The following is a 16,958-nucleotide window of genomic DNA, read 5'->3' on the forward strand; positions in this document are numbered from 1 at the left end:
TCTTTTCACGCTTTATTTATGTATGAGAGTATGGGCCTCTTCAACTAAAGGAAAAAAATAGCAATGATAAAGCTCCATGCGACCAGCATGTGAAATCAGTTCTTTTTTCTTTCTTTTATATTATTAAATAATTTATATGTTAAAGGATTGGGAAGTATAAATTTTTTTAGGATTTTTTAATGTATTCATATGTTGATGGACTAGGAAGGATAAAAGTATGTAAGAATTATTTTTGATACAAGTTTATAGATAAAGAAATGTTAATAGGATCAAAGAATTGATATTTGCATAGAATTGTGACATGAGTACTTTTGATATATTGAATAATAAAAAATATAAGACTATTTGAGGCAAAAAGTTGAAACATTTATTTAAAAATATTAGATAAAATAAAACATATAGTTCACATCATTCTAGATGTGAGGGCGGAGATTCAAAATATAACTATTTTTCTTGTAAAGACAAAGAAATGCAATATAGAGTACATCATTAGATTCAAGTACAAATAATTTTCTTGAAAGAACTAACACGTTACTTTGAAAAGGAAAAATCAGATTAACATATTCAACTATTTAATTAAGATCTACGATCAACATTGGAATAATTTCACTACTTTTGTAGGACTAACAAGAGAGCCCATAGACTTCATGTAGAACTTTTAGTCCCTAAATTAGAGGGAAAAACATTATTTCAAAGAGATCAACCTTACATAGAACCCTAATAAAAATGTTTACTTAAGAATAAATTAGAAAGAACTTACATGATCTTTGATTAGAAAAAAAAGCAAGACACAACTATTTTGATTGCAATGAATGAGTACAGTATAGAATGTGTCACCTATTATTAAATTATTTTCAAGCATACAAACAATATAAAAGTGGACAATCTAACTACTTTGTAGCAATAAAAATTAGATAAAACATCCAACTTTTTTATTAGAATCTACAACCAACATTAAAATAAATTTACCAATAGACTCTATGAAGAGTAAATATCAGTTCACTCTAAAGAACTCATATATCTAATAACTATGTTAAGAGATTACACTTCAACTTTTAATTCATAAAATACTTAGAGACATCATATTTTCACAATCCATATTGTTTAGTGCATCTCACTTCCTAATTCAATTTCATAAAACTTACTTGGGTCAAATAGATCACCAAATTTTTTAAGAAGATGTGAGAAACTAAAACAAATTTTTTTATTGCAAAGACAAAAGAGTTAAAATATTCTATGTACCATCTATAATAGCATTAGAATCAAATACAAAGACAAATGACAATATACCTTCACATATCTAATAACAATGTTGAATATATACATTTTGATTGAAACTTTTAATCCACTAAATGGTAAAGATCTACAACCAACATTTTAATGAAGATGTTCAACCAACATTAAAAGAGGTTTACAATTCTTGTGAGTGTTATCTCAAGAGCTGATATATGTTATCACTAAAAACCCTTGTATATCTAATAACAATGCTAACATTATAGACATCTTTCACTTAAACCTATACTTCAGAAAGTAAAGAAAATGAATGGTCCTTATGTAGTCCATAATACTGGCAATATGGAGGCACGAAACTGTGGTCCAAATGAGACATCGCATATCTTGTCGTCTAATAGAATTTGAACTTGTGACCAATGTTTCAATTGCACAAATTCTCCACTACTAGACGAATTCAAAAGATAACATGAACTCTCACGACCAATATTGGCTGGCACATCTTTTTTTCACGAATCAAGACTTCGGATCAATTAACCTACTTTTTCCAAGTGGAGATCATAAATCTATGAAGCTATGAGACTAGGCCACCCTTTAATATCACATACTAATGGTAAAATGAATCATTCACTTTTGACTATTTAACACTTTTACTCTAAGAATCAAGCCTTAGCATCTGATGTTCTAAGCCGTCCGATCAAGCTATAACGAAAGGGGACTGCTGCGCCAACTGAAGCTGCAAATTGCAATCACTCTGCTCCTTCTCCTGCTGCTCCAGAGTCTCATACAACGGACGGTTCCTCGTCTCAGAGAGCCTCAGAGTCAAGACCCCACTCCCAATCCCCACAACCCCAAAAACAACAAAAGAAAGAGAAGCATTCATTCTCCCGAACATCACAAGAACAGGCGCCAGAGAAGCCCCCGTCATGAGCGCCTGCCGAAGCATAGAAACAGCCAAGTTCCTCACATTAGTCGGAAAAAGCTCCACACTATAAATATACATAACATCAAACGCAGTAGAGACCGCCATGAAAGCCACAGACTCAGCCATGAGCTGCCCCCAGTTGCCCTTTTTAGTCTGACGAAGCACAGAGCACAACATGCAAGCCGCCCCGGCGAGCACGCAGGCGCATGCAACCAAAAGGCGGCGGTCCATGCAAGCCAACAGCAACGACCCAAGAAAGACGGCGGGGATCTCCATCAACGCATTCACCGCCACGCTCAGATACAAATCAAAGTTCAAGTTTTCCACATTGAGTTGGATTCCATAATAAACAAACCCAATTCCAAATCCCACCACCATTACAACCACCATACGCCTCCGAGCCCATTCCACTGACCACAGGCTTTTTGCCCCACCATTCTCTTCACATTTTTCATCTGGTCCGCTTATTACCATCTCTGGAGGAAGTGTTTTCCCATTCATTTTCGCCATGTTTGATAAGATTTCAAGGGCTTCTTCTGTTCTTCCTCGTACTGCGAGCCATCGTGGGGATTCTGAGATTAGTGGGAGAATTGCGAGGGAGTAGACTAATGGTGGGATTGAGATGAGGAGGTATGTTTCTCGCCATGAGGACCGAGTGATGTATGCCATGGCGGGCAGTAAGAGGAAACCGGCAGTGAAGAAGAAGAAACCGTATTGGCCGACTTGGCCCCTCCATTTTCGACCGACTACTTCTGTCGAGAGAACTAGGCAGCTCATTCCGATACCTGAACATCATACATTATGAACATCATACATTATGTCTAAGTTGTTAGACTAAAAAGTGTTAAATAGTCAAGATTGAATTATTTTTTCAATATTAATTTCTTTCTTAGTATGTGATGTACCTGAGCGGGAGAAGCCATTGGCGAAGCGGAGGAGAGTGTATGTTGGGAGGTTTGGGGAAAAGGATGTGAGGATTCCTGTGATGGCTGTCAGCATGCATGATAACAACAACGTCCTCTTTCTGCCCAGGTGTGAGTCCGCCAACCGCCCAAACACGGGTGATCCTGTGGAAGGAACAATACCCATAACTTTGTTCAATAAAAATCACACGCAGTTAGCAACAAATATTCACGACAATTATGTTTATTTTTTGTTCTTAATATTCATGAATCATATATTAATAAACATCACGAAATCTTTTAGCTATCTTATATTGGAGCACGAGCCCCTTAGTAAGACTTTGTTTTTGGTGGGTTCTTTTAGAATCTTTTCATTTCACTAATAGACCAAGGGCCCATCGACAACATCAAGATTTTGATATAAAGGAGATATTTTTCTTAACAAACTAAATTCCAATTTAATATTAAAGCTAGAGTATCGAAATTTTATCATGTAGTTTTTGTGTCAGATTTGTTAACCTATGTTTCATGAATAGTAATTCACATCATATTTTAAGTGATGCTTGCCAGAGAGGAATATTGGGTCTTTGCAGGGGGCTGCCCATTCCAATACTACAACAACTCAAACGTGCTTAACTATGGAGTTTCCTCACCTACAAGAGTTTCTGGCTTCTATTTTGTTGAACACTTTTGTGTAGACATTTGAATTACACTCCATGATCCATCATTAGGATGAAAAATAATGTATTTTTCCTTGTGCTCTCCTATCCTCATGATGGATCATGGAGTGTGATATAAAATGTTGATATAAAAATATTCAACACAATCGAATCTAAAAATTCTCACACATGATTATCACTGGGTGTGAAAAGCTCTTCTCTTTCATGGAGTCTTCTCAAGATTAAGTCTACTCCGATTGTAACCCTACATATAATTGACATACATGTACCTCGTTAAAAAATTATGAAAAGAAGAAATTATGATGTATTATAAAAAGTTAAAAAAGTGAATGTCCTTATTTAGTAAAACAAGAGAAAAACTTACACCTATAGTAACTTTTACTTATTTTTTAATGTACATGGAAAATGTTTTTGACAAATCTATATGTAAAATAAAAGAAGAAATTATGATAGAACATAAAATATGAATTGATGGCTCTCTACTGATTTTTAGTTAGAATAGACAAAAGTCTACTGATTGATATATTCATTTTTCATTAGATGATATAGGCATCCAAAGTTCAAACTATATTAGTACTCCTATGTTGGGTGATAATATGATTCCTGGTTTTGTCATAAACTAAGACTGAAAACTACAACAATACATGATACAATACAAGGATATATGAAAAAAAAAAACTGACAGAATGCATATCATCAATTGACAACTAACCAAAGACATATCAATACTCCTATGTTGAATAACAAATCAAACGCATAACTGACATTAAACACGCCATTGAAACAATCTACAAGCTCATAAACTTTGTATAGGAAAGCAATGGAATGACCTAGAAAAGAGCCAACGAAGAATATGGAGGCAGGGATTCCTGCTTTGAAGCTATTATGGCAAACCAGACCCCACTCTGAAATAATAGAAGCCTCTTTCCCTCCAATCCATTCCCAAGACCTCCTATCCATTCCACAAATGGAAGAACATTTGGACTGAACTTCAACACAACGAAAAGATGGCTGAGCATCAGTGAAAATGGTGACCAAAGTATGTTGTGAATCAAAAAACCAAGCCAAAGACACCAAAAACACATGAATTGCTTGTGAAAGACCAAGTGCCCCAACATGCTCTTCTATTATCTCCTCCACTTTAGCCGTCTTCTTCTCTTTTTCTTTCACTTTCTCTATCTCATCTTCCCAAAGAAGAACGACTGATTCAGTATCTCCAGATGCCATGGCTATAAAACACAAATAGCTTTAATTATTCCATTACCAACCTTCAAGAATTTATAAGGAACAAAAAGTTCTCCATTGTTAATTGAAAAATACATGCACTATCCATGTGGGGTCTCTCCAACTTTGTGCTGAGAATTTGAGACCAAGTAAACAAGGTCTAGTGCTTTTCCACTATCGTGGGAAACACGTATCATATGATTTTATTCCATGAATAACTCATTTTTCATCCCACAATGCAGCGAATTGAATACCATTTGGTGATCGACATTGCACATCCACATAACAAATCTTGTGGTTGAGTAATTCTCTTTCATACATTACACATGTAATTCACACTGTGTTTTGTGGGGCAGTTATACCCAAGCCATCTTTTCCAATTGCTAATGCCTAAAGTGTGATCTGAGTAGGGCTGCTCTTTGTGGATTTTTAGGGGAAGACGGCAACTCATTTGTATGGAGAGAAAAGATTACTATATTCATAATTGTTATGTCCTCATTAAAGTCCAAAATCTATAATCGAAGCAATTGTCACTATACCTTTTCAATAGCCATGACTCATGGGTTCAATTCCCTTAACAAAGAACAATGCTTATTCTTAATTCAACATCAGCGGTCAATCGTAGGTGCTAGTCATTTCATCAATAAAATAAAAATAAAAAATGTCTATGAAATTAGAAAATTAAATAAAGGTTTCAAATAAATTTATAAAGGATCAAGATTTATCAAGTGTGAAGTTCTAGTATCATAGGGATGCGGTCGGGATTGTACCCTCGGTGGATTTGGTTGAATGAATATTCCTTGGTCTCTTATTCTTAGACAAAGAGGTTTCAGCCTACAGGTTCGTGCTCCATGTATTGAGTAGTGTTTGTGAACCTTGTACTACCACACTCAGATCTAAACCTCCATTAGGAAAAAACAAAATAAACTTTTTCAAAGCCTAATCTTAGGCTAATCCAATAGAATAGTTGTACGCAATATTGAGTTGGAAATTATATTAAGAAAGTAAAGTTAATATTAGCTCTAGTTTGATGATTTGGGAAGGTTTATGGAATTTAATTTTTTGCCAAAACTGGAAGTGGTTAAAAACTTTTAATCATGTAATATCTTAAGTTTTACATAATTTTTAGATTTTATAGAGATTAGGTCTATAGGTTTTGGTATTTTCTTTCACATATTTCATATATGATTTTGCATTAGTGGCTTTGTTTTATTCTTGAACTTGTCTTTGTATGTTCTAATATATAGACTGATATTATTAATGAAAATCTTTAGTAACTTGTTAATGGGTAAAAGAACAAATTTATGTGACACTTTAGATCAACTGATTGGTATAAGTGAATCTTGGGGATAAACCTGGAGAAATGATAAGGCTTATTTCCTTTAGTACATATATCCTTAGTCCAAATCATGAAATTTAATTGTTAGTTAGCATCCAACATTTATTGAATAGCCTAATATTGTGAGAATCGAGACATCTTGAGTGATAACGAGTGGGAGCAACTAGGGTTTCAAGAAGCACATAGGAGGAAGGCAAATCATATGATTATGATGATGATTAATTTATTGTGGTTGTCTAGGGTTTGGGGTTTGGCTTTGTACGCTTTTTTTCATCTTGGGGAAGAGTTGATGATTTAGATGGGGAGGTGTTCTTGGCATTGTTTGGTTGGTGTTGTTTGCAGATGGTTCGTTGGGATTTTTTTTGGTGTAGGTGCTAAGAACTATGACCATTGTTGCATGGGCTTTTCTAACCCTTTTCTCTCTTCTTTCTAGTTTATCCCTCCTTAGTAGTCAATTATGATGGATCCAGTGAGAATGCATTGTCCTTGTCCCTTCTATTCAAGCTTATCATTTTGGGAAGCATGATTATTTTAGGTGTTCTTGTTGTGGATGTCTTATAGTTGGGCATGAGGTTCTTCTACCTTTGTTTGATTTGGATCAAGTGGGTCATGGTTGTGGGTATTCTAGATGGTTTGTCTTAGCAGAAGATGTGGAAGGAATATTTTCTTCTACTCTTGTTGTCCTATTTTTTATGACTTTGTTTCCTACTTGACCTATGAGGTATTTGATGGAGGCTTCTTTCTCTTATAATGTGCAGAGTGGTGTTCTAGGAAATCCAATATTAACTTGCATGTCTACGGTGGTCCCTTGTCTCATAGGGTCCCATCTTGCAACCTACAATATTTTTGGTATTTGGACTCTATTCCCCTCTTTTGGCTTGTGGATTATCCCTTGTTATGGGTGGATCTTTTGGCTATATTTTTGCAAGTTCCTAGGTTATTAGTATTTGGGTAGAGCTTTTTCCAATTGTGACCTTTCTTACTTTGGAAGTTTAAGGTTTCTTTGAGGTGTTCTATTCTTCTCAAGTTTTAATTCAGATGTCCTTTTTTAGGGTATGCTTTTGTTTCATCTTTCATAACCATTTTTTCTTTGACTATTATCTTTTTTCTTGTTCTTATTTCCTTAACCTTTTCTAGGCATATTTAGACGTGTCCTTTGGTTGTGGGTTTCTTATATTAATTGGGGAGAGATGTTTTTTTTGGTATTTTGTTAAAAGGGAACTTGTTCTTTTGATGGTATCTTTTTTGGAATAGGCCTTCTATTTTCCTTATTTGTTCTCCTCTAACATCTCCTTAAGAGGTGTGGATGTTTCCTACTAAGGTAGATACCTTTAGTTTGGAAAATATTGAGGATGTATCTTTGTGCTACTTGCTTTCTTCCATTATTTATCCCATTTAGGAATATGATTCTCTTATTGAGCTAGAGAATGTTAGGATAGGAGAGGTGGAATATAAATTATGTAGAAGCATTGTGGCTATAAGGGCAATATTGCATCACCCAAAAATATTTATAGACTTCTTATCAATAAGTGTTATCTTAGTGTAGAGTTTCTATTTATTAAAGCTCTATATTTTTAGTAAGTTGGTCGTTGGAGCTTATTATTTTCTAATTTCTTCCCTAGAGGTGCACTTTGGATATATCATCCTACTAATAATGTTTCATTTCAAGACATAGTCTAGTTTTGAAGAGATTGAAAAAAATAAGTATTGGTAGTAGGGCACATTAACTTTGACCTCAAATTTGAAGGCTTTAGAGGCTCCAAAAAGATGTCAATTCCCAGCTAGTTGGAGCTTACATGATATTAGTGTTGTATATTATTTGTGTCATTTCTAAAATGGGGTCATTGTAGCTAAGTAGAGCGATTGGCAATGAGTTATGGTCTCTAAAAGTTGTGCTACCTGAAAGGGACAAAAATAAAATTCCTTCAGTATTTCTTTTTAGTTTAAAATTTGTTTGGGGCCTACTTTAATGTAATAAAATATAAATAGTAATGCTTTATGGTTGGTCGGCCTCAAAGTCTAAGGTTAAAATTTCTAGGACCTTCTTGAGTAGTTAAAATAGCTTATATAAAGAAGGTACATAGGGTTGTTTAGGACAATTTTGGAAATGTAGATGGTGTATTTGACTCACAAAATGTTGTAATAAAAATTCTCATGTGGCTTTGCATCTCATATTTCTAAATATTGTAATTCTATTTTATTGGAGATAAAAAGAAGCCTTTTTTTTTTCTTGCAAATTGTTATCATTTTGCTATTCTTTTGTGTGGGGAAGTGGACAAAGTTGTGGACCAAAAAGATGTCACTTTTTTCTTCCAATCTGAAGCAAGTGTGATCACACAATAGAGTGATCACAATATTGTGTGATCACGTTATGGTTCAGATAGCGCGAACCATAGGCTCATAAAATGTTCAAAATAGCACTAGTGCATTTGTAATTTCCAACATAATATATTACTATGTAAAAAAAAATCCTAAAGTTTCAAGGTATGTGTGTTATAAGGGGTCAAAGGACCCCTTAACACACATATAATGGTTTGAATGGGTCAAAAGGGGTTATCAATTAGTCTATGATCTATTTTGATCCATTTGATCACATAATGTGTGTCTTAAGGGGTCCTCAGACCCCTTAGCATACATATAATGGGTTCAATAGGTAAAAAGTGAAATAGAGTACCCTATAACCCCTTTTGACACTTTCGATCTCATAATGTGTGTTTTAAGGGGTGTAAGGAGCCCTTTGCACATATGTATAATGGTTTGAATGGGTCAAAATGGGTTATATGTTATCCTATGACCCATTTGATTGCAAATGTGTGCCTTAGAGGACCACTTAGCACACATAATATGATAAAATAAGTAACACATTTGATTATATAATATGTGTCTTAAGGGGTCTACAAATCTACTAGCACACATATAATGGTTTGAGTGGGTTAAAAGGGGCCATAGGGTACCCTATGACTTCTTTTTACACATCCAGTCACACAATGCATGTCGCAAGGGGTCCTCAAGCCCCTTAGCACACATATAATGGATCTAATGGGTCAAAAGAGGTCATAGGGTTAACTATGACCCCTTTTGACCCCTTAGTATGTACATATAATGGTTTGATTGCATCATATGGTACCATACTACTCCTTTTGACATATTCAATGACATAATATGTCTTAAGTGGTCTAAGGACCCTTTAGCACACCTATAATGGTTTGAATTGGTCAAAAGGTGGCATAGGGCACCCTTGGACCCCTTTTGACTGATTATATCACATAATGTGTATCGTAAGGGGTTTAAGGATCCCTTATCACACATAATGTGATTGAATGAGTCAAAAGGTGTTTTAGGGTACCCTATCACAACTTTAACCCATTTGATCACATAATGTGTGTCTTAAGGGGTTCACAAACCCCTTAACACACATATAATGGATCCAATGGATCAAAAGAGGTCAAAGGGTACCCTATGATGCATTTTGACCCACTTGATAGTATAATGTGTGTCTTAAAGTGTCTAAGACCACATTAGCACACATATAATGGTTTGAAAGGGTCAAAATGGATTATAGGGTACCCTATGACCACTTTTAACCCATTTGAAAGAATAATGTATGTCTTAAGGTGTTTAAAGACCCCTTAACACATATACAATCATTTGGATGGGTTCAAAGAGATCATAAGGTACCTTATGGCCCACTTTGACCCATTAGATCATATAATGTGTCTCTTAAGTGATCTGAGGACCCCTTAGCACATATGTTATGATTGAATGGGTCAAAATGAGTCATAGTGGTTTCTATAGCCTCTTTTGACCCATTCGATCACATAATGTGTCCTAATGGGTCTAAGGACCCCTTAGCACATACAATATGATTGAATGGGTCAAAAGGGGTCATAGTGGTTTCTATAGCCTCTTTTGACCCATTCAATCACATAATGTGTCCTAACAGGTCTTAGAACCCCTTAGACCCCTTAAAAAACACAATATGAAATAAAATGGGTCAAAAGGGGTCATAGGTTATCCTATAACCCATTGGATTGCATGATTTATGATTTATGTCTGGTACGCATTTAGGTGGACTTTATGCATTTTTTAGGGTGGATTTAGGTGACCTTTTTAAGGATCTTATGCTAGCAGTATTTGGAAATCTGACTTTCCATCACCTAGCGTATAGCTCTATTGCCACAAGATTTTTCTTCTGGTACTGACCCTTTGTTCGGCATGTATTTACAGTGATTGGATATTTTTTCCATTAGGGGTCATTTTCTGGCATTTTCTTGCATTAACAATCATTTGACCATCAAATTTATTCTCATAACTTGCTGATGTCAGCATTGCATCAGCTATCGTGTCACCCCTTCATGCTCTATTTCGACCTACCTTCACATTTTTGCTCATATCTTGGGCATACATACTCTATGTTTTACAAATGAGATATCACTGGAAAGCTAGTTTTGAGCCTGTCACAGTGGTACATGTGATTTTTAGTTTTAAAGTTTTTTTTATGGTATTTCCTATTGTCAAAGTTAGGAGTTCCTTTTTTCACTCCAAGAGACATATCTTGAATATCTGATCTCTGATTTGGGAAATCTTTATATCATTGGAAAGGTCTTTCTGAGATTTTTTTAGTGATGTTAGTTGTTTTTCAAATTTTTCTCTAGGCACATTCTATTTAAACTTTTGCATTTTTGCATTTTGGTGGCTATCTTGGTTGTTTCAGGTCCAGGGATCGATTTCTTCACTTTAGATGATTCATCATGACTTGTACTATCTATTATATTAGTCTCATGTCTCTTCTGGTGTATTTAGACATCATTTGTATGCATTCTTGCAAATGTGCTAACATAAAATGCCTTATTTCCATCTGTATTTTTGTTTTAGTAATTTTACTTGTTTTGCCTTCTAATTTGAGAAGTGTCATTTGAGGACACTAGTCTAGATTATTGTATTCTTGGGATTCATTATATCTTGTGCCTTATTGTACATGCACTAGTCATGATTAAAGTGCCATGGGGGATTGATGTTTTGCCTTTTTTTTCCATCTTCCTTTGTCCACTGAGTTTCCCTTCTATGACACTAGCTACATGATGTGTTTGAGATTGATCACCGCAGTACACATATATGTACTCTTTTGCGCATCTTGATCATGGTTCCTTGACATATAGTTCTTTTGGCCCACTTTTTCAATTGTATGTCACCTCACCCTTGTCTCCATTAGGGGGTTCTTTTGTTGTTTCTCATGCTTCCTTGGTTTGATGCAGTGAGCTATGTATTCAATTTTTGTTCCTATGTACTAGGCAGATGCAATGGCTGGGTACCTATGCATTTCAATGAGATGGATCATTTACCATATAGACACTCTTCTTTTCATTCCTACTTTGGATGCAACCTTTCATGTTTGATTGATTATCTCTTCAGGCTTTGGTGTTTCATGCCATTTGTATCTTCAAGTTCATTTGGTTTTCTTTGTCTTCCTCTTAATTCGATACATATTGCAGTCTTCTCTACCTAGCCAGGTTCTATTTTAATGGAGATTCTTTATATTAGCAATTATTTTTTATAGAGCTTTGTAGCTTCTACATGCTTTAGTGGTGTTCTTCATGATCATATTTTGTTCCTATCTTCTAGGACATTCTCTAGTTTAGAGGATTCTTCAGTCCTTCACTAGTTTCTTTCAACATGTTTTCCATCTCTTTCTAGAGTAGGGCTTTTCCCATGTAGTTTTCTCTATCTCTCCCCTTTTTAGAGATTTGGTTGCGTTTGGGTACCTCATCAGGCCTTATTGTCGGGACCCAAATTTACTTTTAGTGGTAGTTTCTAGGTTTTTAGCTACTCCCTAAGTTTATCTTAAGGGGGGTGTTAGAGTAATTAGATATTTCTTAATTAAATCTAGTCTACTTAAGCTAAACTTTAGGCATCTAATAATTAAATCTTTTATTAATTATTACAACAATGCAACCTACTGTAGACCATTTTAGGGTTTCAATCTCCTTTATAAGGACAATCTCTCTTTGTAATTAATTGCCATATTCACTTTTGATCATGGAAATCTCTCTTTTTTCTCATCAAGAATGTCTCATCTATCTATCTTGGAATTCCAACCTCTATAGCTTTTTCTTCTCTCTTTCTATTACAAGTGTTTACATGCAGGTGATTATTGGGAGCTATGAGGCTAATCTTTCATCAACTTCAACACAATGTTCTCTTACCATACATATAATGGTTTGAATAGGTCAAGTGGTGTCTTCGAGTATCCTATGACCCCTTTTGATCCATTCAAACATATAATATGTATCTTAAGGGATTTGAGGACCCCTTAACATACATATAATGGTTAAAATGGGTGAAAAGGTCTCATAGGATACCCTCTAACCCCTTTTGGCTTATTTTATCACATAATGTGTATCTTAAAGCATTTAAGGACCCTTTAGCACACATATAATAGTTCAAATGGATCAAAAAGTATCATAGGATACTATATGGCCCCTTTGATCCATTTGACTGCATAATGTGTGTCTTAAGGGCCTAAGGACCCCTAATACATGTAAAATGGTTCAAATGGATCCAAAGGAGTTATAGGGTACCCTATGATCCCTTTTGACCCATTTGATTTCATAGCATGTTTCTTAACGGGTCTAAGGACCCCCTTATAACACATATAATGCTTTCAATAGGTCAAAAGGGGTTATAGGGTAACCTATGACCCATTTTGACCCACTCGATTGCATAATGTGTGTCTTAAAGAATCATCAGACCCCTTGATAGTCATATAGTATTTCAAATCGATAAAAAGGGATCATAGGGTACCCTATGACCCCTTTTGACCCATTGGATCACATAATATGTGTCTAAAAGGGCTTGAGGACCTATCAACACATATCATATGATCAAATGGGTTAAAAGGGGGTTTAAGGACCCCTTAGCACACATATAATGGTTTGAATGAGTCAAAAAGGGTCTTAGGGTAATTTATCACCCCTTTGATCCATTCGATCATATAATGTTTAGAAACCTATATATATATATATATATATATATATACATACATATATATATGTATGTATATATATATGTATGTATATATATATATGTATGTATGTATGTATATATATGTATGTATATATATATATATATATATATGTATGTATGTATATCTATATATATATATATATATATATATGTATGTATGTATATATATATATATGTATGTATGTATATATATATATATATGTATATATATATATATATGTATATATAATTGTTCATATAGGTCAAAAGGCATCATAGGGTATCCTATGACCCCTTTTGACCCATTTGATCACATAATTTGTGTTCAAAAGGGTCTAAGGACCCCTTAACACACATCTTAATGTTACAATGGGTAAAAAATGGTCATATATTATGCTATGACCTTTTTGACCCATTCAATCACATAATGTGTATCTTGAGGGACCCCATAACAAAAATACAATGGGTTAAAAGTGGTCATAGGGTAACCTATGACACCTTTTGACCCATTCAATTGAATAATGTTTATTAAATTAAGGTGTCCAAGGAGCCCTTAGCACATATATAATTCTCTCAATGAGTCAAAAGGGATCATAAGATAGCTTATCATCCCTTTTGACCTATTTGATCATATAATATGTCTAAGGACATGTGTGTGTGTGTGTGTGTGTGTGTGTGTGTGTGTGTGTGTGTGTGTGTGTGTGTGTGTGAGAGAGAGAGAGAGAGAGCTCAAAATGGCATGAGTGTGCCCTAATTTTTATATTTTAGTGTATATTTTATATTTTATGTATATGATCCTAGTGCTCAAATTTACATGAGTGTGCCCTATTTGAAAGGGTTTTCTAGTATTTATTTACTACTATGGGAGTACACACTATAGCATGTTCCCATTATATAGCATGTGTGTGCTATTTAAACTACTATATTTTAATAGCACACACACGCTATACAAGGATAACTTTAAGAAACCCCCCTTTAGAAAAATGTATTGAATCGTGGTGAATCTAACATTATTTTAGGGGCAAAAAAAAATTTGTATTGGCGGTTTTTTTTCCAAACTACAAAAAAAAAAATTATTGGCAATTTTTTTCAATCATATGAAATTTTTGTAAAAACCCTGGTGAATCTTTAATTATTTAAGAAAATCATGACCAAACATACAAATACCTAGAAACCATAATTTATATCATAAAAAATTTAATAACCTTTTAAATAATCATTAGATGATCCTAAATCAATGGTATAAACCCTATTTCAGGCTAAAATGTTAAAGAACAATAAGTTTCAAAGAATTTTTTTAGAATAATGACACTTGTCTACAATAAAATCTATTTCAAGCCAAAGATTAGAAGGATAAAAAGTTCCTTGGAAAGCCTTCAAAATAGAGACACTTGTCAAGTATACATCCTTTACATATAACCTAACTTAAAATTTTACCATAGATTGGCAAATGTGAGCATCAAGTAAGACATGCCTCAGAAATTGTAGGCAAAAATATTTAATTTATCATGTGGAAATATTAGATTACATTGGCAAAGTCATCACCAAAATAAAAATAATTATGTACCGTTATTCACGATTGGCCTAAGCGTGGGACCCGATTTCCATAAAGTGTGGGCGACATGGCCACCCTAAAAGTGTAAATTATTTTTTCAAATTCCAGGTCATCGATGAGTAAATTTTCCATTTGGCAAATATTTTCCACTAAACTTATCCCTAGTGCTATGGCTCGCTCACTCTATTTGAAAACCACTATATTTTCATAATGTGCTAGTGCTATTGCATGAGCATAGTTTTTAATGATTTATCAAGACCAAGACTTGGATTTTCATTAGAGATCCAACCCAAAGGCTTGGTAGCTTCAAATAGGTCTCTAACATGTTTTCTAGCAAGCATATCGAAAAATGGATAACTTTCTTGTGTGCTCTCCATCAAGTTTTTTTGTGGTTAAATATTGATAAAATTAGGTTACATGACATTATAGACCTTTGTGTTAGCTATATAACCACATAATTTATTTTAAATTTAGACACTTTTAAGCCTTTCAACTATAAATTATTTTGAATGTATGTCCATTTTTTTTCTCAAAAACTAACATGTAGTATTTGGGGAATATATTTCAACTCGTTCATTAGATTTTGCAACAAGATAGTTTTTTTAGACACTAGACTCCATTCTACATACTTTTTTTTTAAGTTTTGATTTTTTATTAGTTCTCAATGATTTTTAGGGGGAGCACAAAAATATTTCACATTTTTGGGATGTGCTCACTTACAAAATTCGTAAAAAATATATACATCAAAAAATCACCCAAAAAAATGGAACAAAGTACAAGGTGTTAGCTAACTTCTTACCAAAGCAATTAAAGAATTTATATTAAAAAATTAGGATTTTAGTGGGACCACACCTCACATTATGTTATGTTTTTACTGAAAAAGTAGTACCACTTTCTATGGCCCCATTTTTTAGGGCCTTGAACTTCACCATTTAAAAAAAATTAGTGGTTTGGAAACTAGATTTGAAGGAAAACAACCTTTGTTTTAGTCATATCTTGATATATTTAGTGTAACTATCTTCAAATTCTTGTCGAAGTTCAAGGGAAAAAAAGGTGACATCTTATAGCCCCCTTTTTGTACCACAACTTTGTGCACTTACCCATGTGCATTTGTGTTAATAAGGGAAGTACCATTTGTATGCTATAGAATTAGATTTCAAAATATATAAGACAAAATCTAAACATCCAACAAACTAAATCAATGCTAACAAATATGATAAGATTGAAAAAAAGTCATACACAATATAATGCAAACCTTGTGAATCCTCTTAGCACCCTTTATGCTCTTGATGTGATCTAATGATCATGTATGTGTGCTTAATGATTGTGTTGTGGTTCTGTAACACATGCTCTATCTTTGAATTCAAAGATGGGGACCCCTTTTTATTTGACTACCTTGCAAGTTTTAGCTCATTGATCTTTCAAATCATAGTCTCTTCCAAGAGACCCTAATGGTTAAGAGGCTCCTTGTCATGTTAGGTATGTTTCTGGGTCAATGTTGTTAATTTCATTTGTGTTGAGTTCCTAATTTTTGTTTATGTTATATTCTACATCTTTCACTTTTCATTCCGAGAACATGATGGTGGCCCTTGTGATCCATTAGACCTAACATGGATTCATGATTTATATCATAAATAGGTTAATTTTCTTTCATTAGTTTGTTGTATTAAAAAAAACACTGCTAATAATTGCATTGCATGCACAAATCCAACACATGCATCTTCAGAAATTGAGATTAAAGAAGTAGAAGGAGTTCAAGCTTATGTCTATGTTGGACAATAAGGAGAGAATAAATTATTAAAAGGACCATAAATAAATACATGGAAGTGCTCCAAAACCCTGTCTGAGAAAAACCCAAAAATCATTTTCAAATCTAGAAACTTTGATGTTTTGGGACTTGAGCACCTTGCATAAGTCCCCAAGGTTCATAGGTGTGCAATTTTACAAGTTTTTTGAAGATACATAAGTGCAAGGTATGCAAGGTGCACAAAGTGCATAAGTGTGTAGGGGTGAAAATGGGCCTAAATCATTAGAAGTAATAGAAATAAGTACACAAGAGTGGTCTAAGACCCCATTTGAGAAAAAAATTGGAAATCATTTT

The 16,958-nt window shown here is 34.1% G+C and overlaps 1 protein-coding gene across 1 annotated transcript; it reads right to left on the reverse strand.

Annotated features, from left to right (window-relative positions):
* Positions 1 to 1,408: 1,408 nt before the first annotated feature.
* Positions 1,409 to 4,987, reverse strand: OCT1 (organic cation/carnitine transporter1). The gene is made up of 3 exons (XM_089801021.1): positions 4,568 to 4,987; positions 3,061 to 3,222; positions 1,409 to 2,940 (listed from the first exon to the last, which is right to left on the reverse strand). The coding sequence occupies exons 1-3, from the start codon at positions 4,962 to 4,964 to the stop codon at positions 1,928 to 1,930; spliced, it is 1,572 nt and encodes a 523-aa protein (XP_089657147.1). The 5' UTR covers positions 4,965 to 4,987; the 3' UTR covers positions 1,409 to 1,927.
* Between the last annotated feature and the right edge of the window lie 11,971 nt (positions 4,988 to 16,958).

The sequence above is a fragment of the Cupressus sempervirens genome, chromosome 9 (genome assembly GCF_028749045.1).
Source record: "Cupressus sempervirens isolate cs-2001-9-10 chromosome 9, ASM2874904v1, whole genome shotgun sequence".
In the NCBI taxonomy this organism is placed as follows: Eukaryota; Viridiplantae; Streptophyta; class Pinopsida; order Cupressales; family Cupressaceae; genus Cupressus; species Cupressus sempervirens.